The 10,510-nt window shown below is 37.5% G+C and overlaps 1 protein-coding gene across 1 annotated transcript; it reads right to left on the bottom strand.

Moving 5' to 3' along the window:
- Positions 1-270: 270 nt before the first annotated feature.
- On the bottom strand, positions 271-858 carry LOC149839890 (uncharacterized). Its single transcript, XM_090004946.1, has one exon. The coding sequence runs from the start codon at positions 856-858 to the stop codon at positions 271-273; it is 588 nt and encodes a 195-aa protein (XP_089861072.1).
- Positions 859-10,510: the final 9,652 nt, after the last annotated feature.

A 10,510-nucleotide genomic window follows, 5' to 3' on the forward strand; every position in this document is an offset into this window, starting at 1 on the left:
GGAGCTTAAAAAATTTATGAAAATTATAGGCCGTTGATTTTTGAAACCTTATAAAAGCCAATCGATGGATCGGAATCAAATGCTCCAAGAAATGATTCCTATAAAAACAAGCATATAGATCACACCTGTATGGTCAGAATTTAGAAAACACACACAAAATCTATTCCACCTTGCCCATTTTGTAGGTTTTCATTTCCCTGTAATGGATACTGTTAAATCTTTATTACAAAAGAAATAAAAAACTGAAACTACTCTTTAATATCCAGGCTATCATGGATGACGCACCTCTTTGACTCTCACGTGCACCCTCCTGTGAGGCTCAACGGCACCACCACAAGGCCCAAGCCTGAGCTCTAGGTCCAATTCCTCATCAACCGGTACCATATTCTTTATCAACAACTCCCTCTGTGAGTACTGGTCTCCTTCATGACCCTCATTTCCAAAGGGCCTGTCCCTAAACAAGGGCAGACACTCCCTTATCCCACCAATCTCCTCGTGAACATCATCTCTAGGGAATATCCATGGCCATCTCATTCTAGAGCCATCTGATTCTTTGTGATGACCATAGCCTGGATGGGTCTCATGGATCCGATCCATGGTTGCACTATGAGCTAAGGAATTCAATATTGGAGGAAAGAAGAGATAGGGACCCACATGGGAATTGGTTGAAGGTTGCTTCTGCTTGGCCCTATCCCTCCTGTGAATGTTCATGTGCCCACCTAAAGCCTGAGCAGTTGAGAACCCTCTCTTGCAAAAGGTGCACCCATAGGGTCTACCATGGCTCAGGCCTATGTCCTCTGAGCTCGAGTCTTCTTGGGCATCACTGCATTGGGGTTCCTTAGCTGGTTTGTTCTCCATCTTTGAGAGAGAGAGAGAGAGAGAGAGAGAGAGGTGTGCTTTTTAATTTATCTGCATCTATGATCTATGTTAAAGAAGGTTATCAATGGAGAGGGTTACAAGAGGGTCTAGGGCTCTAGAGCTCAAAGTCATGATCATAGGGTTTCATAGGGCAAAACCGTTTTTACTTGATTTAAAATGTGTTTAATGCCATTTTGTTGCATTCCTTGCTGTTAATAGATTGACCACCCTCACGCCACCACCATTGCTTGGCATCATACACGATTAGCTAGAGAGCCGATCAGGTGCAATCACGATGCACAAAAAAGTGTGCTGCCCTGTCTGGCTTCTCAACACGTGTCCTTCCCTGGGCTCCACCAAGTTTTGTGTGAGAGAGAAGTTAAGGTCATATTGTATACAACCAAACACTGGTTATATTCCATCACCGTACATCTCACTTGATGCATGCAGATGTGCATGGGCAACTTGTGGAAATCCACACTTTGTTCACCTAAAATTGTAAGCAGAAATTAGTCTCTAGGAGCATCAACTAAAAAAAAACTAAACGGTGCAGTTCCTATATATTATGGATCCTCAAATTGAAGAGTAGATCCAGTTCTCGGCTGAGTACCTTTAAATACATGTACTCAACAACCACCACCATCTCTAACAAGTACTTTGCAAGATAGTCGGTGCGTAAGGTAGATCTCCTCTCAGCAAATTGAGATTGTGGCCAACTTTTCTTTTGGTTAATGCCCAATGCTGCTTTGGTTGTTCTTGGGGTAGCCTCTCATCATGTTTTTGTTTATTTTTTATTGATTTTATTCATAATCACAAATCTTGTTATCAGGATTTTATCGACAAAGACATGAAAAAATTTAAAAATTTTATTTTTTTGAAAAATCTCGTTATATTTAAATTTAAAATATATAAATTATGAATAAGGCAATAAAATGTACAAATATATATATATATATATATATATATATATATATATATATATAAGTACAAACTTCACATTAGTAATACAATAAAAACATTATATTTTCAAAATAAGTCGGTCTTTCAAAATCTCATAATAAAATTATAAAAAATTGGCAGATATTTTTTACCATGATTTTATATCAATAATAGGATAGTTTAGCGAGAGATTTTCTTGCCGTAGAGTCACAATGGCTCGTTGGATTTAAAAAATTCATGGTCAATTGGTTTAAACCTTTTATGGAGATCGTTCCAAATATCGGCAACAGTTTTTCACAAGATAAAGAATTTAACAGTCAAGAGAGTGCCATATTGTTGTAGCAAATCCATGTTACAAAATTGGGAAACGTCGGTTCTGGTTTGAGCATGAGCCCATTGACAAAACCTTTCTTATTCTTGTCTAAAAGGGCGACTATCAAGGCACGACTCTACGATGGATAGTTATCCCCGATGAGCACACTTGACACAACACTTGGCCTAGATTGTCTGAGTGGTATAAGTAGATGAATTTTTTTAAAGAGCACTCTTATTCGATTGGGATTTTGCTCAATTTTGATAGAAAGAGTTCTGCTTTGTGTTTCTAAAACTTCGTTCTAAGTTTTGGTGAGCGGAGTTCTGAGAATTTTTTTTTGAAGATATCGGGATCTGAGGTAGGAGAACCCTTTATCCCCATATATGTTTTTAATTGTCATGAATAGACTCTTCAGAAAGCTGAAATTAGATGAATGTCAAAATTATATTAAGATTGTAAGTTTTGGTGAACGGAGTTCTAAGAATTTTTTTTTGAAGATATCAGGATATGAGTAAGGAGGACCCTTTGTCCCCATATATGTTTTTAATTGTCATGAAGAGACTCTTCATAAAGCTAAAATTAGGTAAATGTCAAAATTATATTAAGATTGTTAAAGTCCCCTACCATTTTTAGACATCACCCACATTTTATTTACGGATGATGTGTTGCCTTTTTGCAATCCTTTTAAGAACCAAGTGCAAAAGGTTAAGAGCATTTCCTTAGAATTTTAATATGCGGCACACATGAAAATAAACAATGAAAATCAGTCATTGTGCCTTTAAATGTGAGTTAGGAAGTGACTTCTCAAGTTTCTTATTTAATAGGGTGGCCACTGAGTTGTTTACTGTTGAAATATTTGGGTTTGCTGCTGTGTGTGGACAAGACAATTTTTTCTTTATGTTAGCTTATTATTGCTAAAATTCAACAAAGATTGAAAGCTTAAAAATCCAGGTTATTGTCTTAGAAGAGAGATTACTTCTTACTCAAAATACTTTTACTGCAATTTCTGCGTTCTGCATTATGTCTTTTAAGGTGACTAAGAAAGTGACCGTTCAATTAAAAACTATGTTAAAAAACTTCCTAGGGCTAGATTCGGATTCTAGAAGAATGCCACACTTGGTGGTGCTCAAAAAATAAAAGTGGTGTGGGGCTTCGCAGGATTGAGGAGTTGAATATCGGTTACCTGACTAAGCTTGTGATTGATGTATTCTTTGGGGTCTCTTTATTGGATGAGTTCATGTGCTTTAAGTATCTCTATAATATAAGTTTTGGGGGAGCTATTTTGGATGCCAGTTCTGGAGCTTAGAAGAAGATTTTATGGGGTTGTGTTGCAGACAAGACTGTTACTCGGTTTTGGATAGATCTTTGGCAGGGTACACCACTGATATCTCTCATACGTGAGGAAGAAATATGCATAATTATTAATTTAAAAAAAAACTTATGTCAAAGATGGGTTGGCATTATGTGTAGATCAGCATGCTCCTATACCGAGCCTTGAAAGTTTGTGACCTAATCTAATAGGATTTCAGCTCTCTCATGGACCGAATAGGCTGTAATGGAGAGGCTTTGTATTTGCAGTGAAAATAAGTAGGATGAATATCTTAAATTTTATTTGAAAGGACACTCTATCTTACGAGTGGTATGATTATGTGTGGTCTAAAAGAGTGCTGCCCAAGGCAACATGAGTTGCTTATTTGGCTGATCATGAAAGGCTTCTCACTCAAGATAGTTTAAATGAGTTTGGAGTTGCATTGTCAGATATATGCTCTTTATGTTTTAAGCATGAGAAATCATAATTTCATTTGTTATTTTTGTGCCCTATTACTCAATTGATTTGGAAACATGCACATTTTTTGTGAAGAAGCAGATTTTGCATTCTGATTTTATTCAGGAACTTAAATGGTGGATGATGTCATGCTTCTACCTTTCGTGGATCAAGCCATGTTGGGACATTACATTTCATATTGTTTGCTGGAATATTTGGAAGACGAGGAACACGTCTTACCATGAGGGTGCGCTTCTAAGTAGATTTACAATTGCTGATTTGGTTTGGGCATCTTACACCGAACATTTTGTTATGATAGAGTGACTAGTTCCTTAGATAAATTTATTTGTTTATTTGCAAAAACTAAATTGATAGTAGACTATTATTGGCTATCAAAATCCATTACTCATGTGATTAGATTTGCGTCTTCTATTCTTTATTGCCTATGATAAAGACTTTTTTTTTTTGCTTAGGGGGTATAAAGAGAGTTTCAAACTTGAATCTTGTTGAAGGTGACTGTATGCACCTGCTGTCATCCTTTCAGCAAGGTGATCTTGTATGCGTGATTTCAAATAACCAGCGATGGTGCAGAATTGTGAGGGGTGTCGTTCAAGGACGTCGTTCTTCAAATCCAGAGTTTACTCTTTACACTAACAAATCTTTTTGTGTGTGAGGATGTTTTATGTAAGGGGCCTTTGATGTCCTTGAGTTATGCTTTGCTCTTGCTTCGATCTTTTAATAACTTGCTATAGAAAGATAAGCTGCCACAGCTACCCCTAAGGGTGATCTTTTGTAATTTTTATTTTTAATATAAAATGGGGGTAACCCCCATGTTCTTATTTAAAAAAAAAAAAGAGTAGGAAAGTGGTGGGCAAGAAGAATAAACGAAGAAGGAAAGGTGAGGTGTGAAGAACGTTGAGATATTCGTCATGAGGCAGGTTCATCATGATTCCTTGAATGACGTCTAATCACAGATGAAGGTGCCTTCCATAGTGAAGGACGATATCTCTTTCCACAGTTGAGAATGAGACCATATCCTTCCTCTTCACAGTTAACCAATTCAGACTTTCTAAATTTAACATGGATTTTTTTTTATGATAAAAAAATGATTTTTCAAGTTTGAATATCTGTGAAATTTTGAAACTGTTGATTTAATTTGAAGCTCTAAAGACATGCTTATATGTCATGATCGATGATTGAAGAGCTGATTTCTACAAGATCAAGCATGTAGAATGCATCCGTATAGTTAGATTTAAAAAACATAATTTTAGTTTGTAGCGCGCGCACACACACACACACACATAATTTTAGTTTCTCATATATATATATATATATATATATATATATATATATATATATATATATATATATATATATATATATATATATATATATGAGAACTGAACATATTGGGTTTCATTTCTCGTTCAGCCCCATAGTATTGAAGTGTTTTATGATAGATCTGAACCGTTCAAGGTGTTTAGCATGCTCGATTTAGTGAGAATCGACTCTTGAATCATGTTTTTTTTGGAAAAAATATGTTTTTATGAGTCAGAAAAAAACTGGTACCTTCATAGCCATTGATTTTTTTATCATTCAAAAAACCTGTATACATGTCAGATTCTGGTGATCCAAAGGCCGATTCCCACTAAACAAAACCTATAAATTACATCTATGGTGTTAGATGTGAGAAAAAATGCCAAAAATGATGATTTTTGAGGGGGGCAAAACGAAAAGGTAGGCAGAAAAAAATACATTACTATATATATAGCCAATCTTGTACAATGTGATTGCATAAAAAAACATGTTTTTCCATCTCACTAAATGATACCTGTCCAATTTGACCAAAAAGTCATCATGAATCGAACCGGTGTCATTCAAGGAGATTGAGCAGCACATGGTTTTTGTGCAATCACATTGCACCTGATCCCTTGAGGAACAACTTATGGTGTTATACACTTTATTTACGTAGTCTCTAAAATCAAACTAACCATTGAATCATGTTTAGCATACTTTTATATAGGTTCATTACATACTTGAGCCATAGTTCGATCTGGGCTAGGCCTAAACGATCTGCCCATGAGAAAGATAACAGTACTGTCACAAGCAAAACTGAAAATATATGTAGTCCTCATTGCAGAACCATTAATTTACATTTCAAGGAATCACCTGTCAAATACAACGCTATATATATATATATATATATATATATATATATATATATATATATATATAAGAAGGCGCCCTACACGTTTTCCAGAACTGTTGTCCTACTAACTACATTTTTTTTTAAGTTGAATTGGAAACTAGTTATCATTTCAGTTGTTTGTAAATACATCTAAAAAAAATGTGATTCAACCTCAAAACGTTTTTTTTGAAAAGATAAAATATTAGTGACAATGATGTAGATGACACTCACTTTTGGCACCATTCCGTGTTTTTGGCCAAAACTAGAGAAAATATGGCGCTGCTAATTCACTAATCAAGATATGACAAATGTGGCTACTTGATTTTTTTTTCTTCATGGTTTTACCCTTTTGTTCCTTAAAAAGTTAGATGCCTTTGTCAAACAACTTGTCCAAATTATCACCTGAAAAAATTAGACACATTAGGCGCCATGTAAGTTGTCGCCTAGAAAAATTTGGTGCCATGTAAGTTGTCTAAAAAAATCAAGTGTCATTATTTATATCAAATTAACAAAAGGGCTAAACTGTTAAAAAAAACAATAAAATGGTCATGTTTGTTATATTTTTTTAGTTTGCCAAAAAAATTAGTGTCATCTACATTATTATTCATAAGATTATTATATGCAGAAAGAGTTTTTTTCATAATGGTCTCTCCCTTCAGTGAAATCCCAAGACCATCTTTCCTTTATCCAATTTTTCACAATTATCCCCTCCTTTTTGGACAATCATGGCAAAACCATCGATCCTTAGGGTAGCTAGACGGCACACAGGTGAAGAGTGGTCCTAAAATTTGAGAATGTAAGGACAATTTTGAAAGACAAATAAGGTAGGGGATGTTTTTGAGTGTCGTCTTATGGACAAAAATCTTTTAAAAAGCTCACAAGGGCTTGTATGAGCTACGTGTGAATGTCACTAATTAAGTTGACGGGACGTCAGGGATTTGAAACCCAAGGATGAGGTTCCCTGCCACAAGATGGAAGCTGGGTGTATTCCCTAGTCGGCCAGAGTGACCTCAAGTGCTTTAGCAATTGGAGGCCAGCCAATGCACAATCGGTGATAAGGTTTTTTCTCTTGGATTATCCAACAAAATAATCTTATAAAAAAAAGATAATAACATAGTGGGGGCGAACAATTAATCACCCCATCGACAAAAACTAGAGAGACCACAGTCTTGAGATTCTCAGGATGCAGAGAATATATATATCATGAAGCAACTGCATGCATCTTCAATAATTTGGTGTTTGTTTCACCCCCACATCCTATAAAAGAGTGCATCTTTCATAGGAAAGTGGGCATCTTTCTCACCAAGAGTGCAATGAAGACTTCTGTGAAAATTAGGTGGCAGGAAGATTATTTTAGTAGCACCTTTTGTAGTCTTTCTGCTAAAAGTTTAGAAATGATTTTATAATTAGTTCCACTCAAAGCAATAGGACGAAAATTGTCTATTGAACTCCTTGAGCCACCCTTAGGTACGTATATATATATAAGCACAGTCAAAAAACGCCCCAAGGCTCTAAGAAGTGATGCATTTGACTAAAATTCTTGCACAAGACCACATATATCTTCTTTACATGCATCTCAAATACATCAAAAAAATTCTTTCGGGGACCCATCAACTGCAGGTGCCTTGTTAGAAGGCATAGACCACACTATAAGGTGAATCTCCTCGTTAGAAAACATCTCATAAGCGGGTCTTTATCTTCCTCATTCAAAGCTGAAAATTTCATTAGTGTTAGGCTTGAAACACCATTATAAGCACAATCATACATGGGCTTCAAATGCTTTAGAACAATAGACCAAAAGATCATTTCCTTGCAAATTATCATTACCATTAACAACAATAAAGGAAATCTGATTTATTCTTCTTTTAAATGCAAAGGAGTGAAAGTATCTTGTGTTATGATCCTCTTCCTCGAGCCAAACAATACTAGCATGTTGGCACCAACGAATTTCTTGTCGAATACGCCATTCCTCCACTTTTGTCACGAGAGCGTCATGTCTGCATATTAGGTCTGAACCTTCCACATCTGCCCCAAGAAGACTCATTTCAGATTCCAACGCCCCAAGCTCCTCTTCCCACGAGATTAAGTCTCTAAATTTTTGCTTGGCCCTTTTCCTTAGCCCAAACAATGATATTATTTAGCACAAAGTCTGTCTTTTTTAAAAAAAAATTGTTCAGTCCATCGCCCATCACTACAAAAAAACAGTTGATTAGCGACGGAATTTAGCGACGGAGTTATATCGTCGCTACTTAGCGACGGATTAACGAGAGAAATGAATCCGTCGCTATATTTGTAGAATTTTATGAAACTAGCGACATATTATATTCCCTCGCAAAATCCGTCGCTAAGTAACGACGGATTGTGCGAGAGAATATTTTGTAGCAATAAATACGGCAGTTAGCGACGGAATTGCGACGGCTAAAATTCCGTCGCAACATAGCGACGGCCTAGGCGACGAAATATTTTCTGTCGCCTTTTTGTTTTTTGAATTACAATGGCTTAGCGACGGAATTAATCCGTCGCTAAATGTCGCATTACCCCTAATCCCAGCCCTCTTTTTCCTTTCTCCTTTCGCTGCTCCCGCCCGCCGCCCTCTCCCTCCTGCCGCCCTCTTCCTTCGGCCGCCCTATACATCCCGTCGACCTCTCTGCCGGCCCCCACCGTTCGCCGGAAGTCGATCTCCGTCAACCTTCCGCTGCCGCCGCCGCTGCCCGGAGTAACCGCAGGTATTTCACCGTTAAATGGATTGGGGGTCGACCCCCTGTGTTTTCCGGCAGGGGGTCGACTCCGCCAGGCGGTCGACCCCGGTAGGTGGTCGACCCCCTGCCGTGTCCGGCCGGGGGTCGACCCCCTGCCGTGTCCGACCATGGGTCAACCCTGGTAGGGGGTCGACCCCCTGTCGTGTCCGACCGGGGGGGTCGACCCCCCGCCATGTCCGGCCGGGGGTCGACCCCCCGCCGTGTCCGGCAGGGGGTCAACCCCTTTTGATGTCCGGCAGGGGGTCAACCCCCTGCCGTGTCCGGCCGGGGTCGACCCCCTGCCGTGTCCGGCCAGGGGTCAACCCCCTGCCTTGTCCGGCAAGGGGTCAACCCCCTGCCTTGTCCGGCAAGGGGTCAACCCCCTGCCGTGTCCGGCCGGGGGTCGACCCCCTGCCGTGTCTGGCCGGGGGTCGACCCCCTGGTTTCTTGCTCTTCTTTTTCTTTTTTCAGAAATTAGGGTTTTTATTTTATTTTCATTGTTTAGTTTTCTTTGATTTTCATTGATTAGGATTTTTTATTTTGATTTTCATTTATTAGGCAATTGACTTAAATTAAGGCTATTTGTAGTTAATTTAATTAGGGTTTTTTATTTGATTTTGTTTTATTAGGGCTTTGAATCAAAATTTAAAAATTAGGGCATTTTATAGTTAATTTGATTAGGGTTTTCTTGGATTTGATTAGAGCTTTTAGAACCATCAAACAAGCCTTAAGAACCATAAATAAGAGTCTAAATAGATGTTTTTATTTTATTTGAATAAATTACAAAAGCCTGTGCACTCTGTTTGCAAAAACTAGCTCAACTTTTAGATTATTACATTGTAGTGCCTGCTTATCCATGATAAAATTCAATAGCCACTTGGTGTATAGAATTACTCCTTTTCCTTCATTGTTAATATCCACTCTTACGTTCTTTTGTTATTGGAATAAGAGATAAATATTTTAACCTTTTTTTTTTCTAACCATATATGGCCAATCAATTAGTTTATAAACAAGCGTGTCCTTTTTATAAATCATTTTTTTAGAGTGAGTTTTTTTTCATGGTGACTTCATTTTAAAACATCATTTTTTTTTGCAGATTTCTCAACAGAACTCGCTTGTGCCCCGCCACCCATGGTAAGTAAGTGACAAAAACAATACAAATCGGGTAAATACCAGTGGTGAGTAAGTGATGCAAGCGCATCACATGTTATTTAATTTATTGAATGTAACACTTTATTGTTCACACACTCACTTAGTTGTTGATATCTAGGACTGCTTTGTTGGAGTTCGGAGATCATGCTGAGCATGATTTTAATGTATGAATATGGAAGTGTTCTTATTTTTGGAGTACGGAGTCCATGCTATGCATGGTAGTAGTTAGTGGGATATTGAAGTGTGTTTGCTGCAGGTACATGGTTGACATTTGTTTGATATGAATTATTTCGATGTATTGCAATGTTTGATGTGATTGTATCCATGCTTACATGTAGTTACTTTCAATTTGATTATGTCTTCCATGTGAAATTGTATACTGAAAGCATGCTTCAAATGAATGTATCGTGTCATGAATAGTTTGCACATGAAAATATTAAGTTATCAATGCATGCATCATAATTCTTGTGATTGTATGACATCATATATTGCATGATAAATTTGATATTTTCTTCATCATAGCATTCTGATGGTTCTCTTTTAACTGGTTAGGATAC

Source organism: Nuphar pumila, chromosome 4 (assembly GCF_984573655.1).
Source record: "Nuphar pumila chromosome 4, dmNupPumi1.hap1.1, whole genome shotgun sequence".
In the NCBI taxonomy this organism is placed as follows: domain Eukaryota; kingdom Viridiplantae; phylum Streptophyta; class Magnoliopsida; order Nymphaeales; family Nymphaeaceae; genus Nuphar; species Nuphar pumila.

Coding starts and splice junctions, on each gene's coding strand:
- LOC149839890 (XM_090004946.1), bottom strand. CDS start 858: ATGGAGAACAAACCAGCTAAGGAACCCCAATGCAGTGATGCCCAAGAA.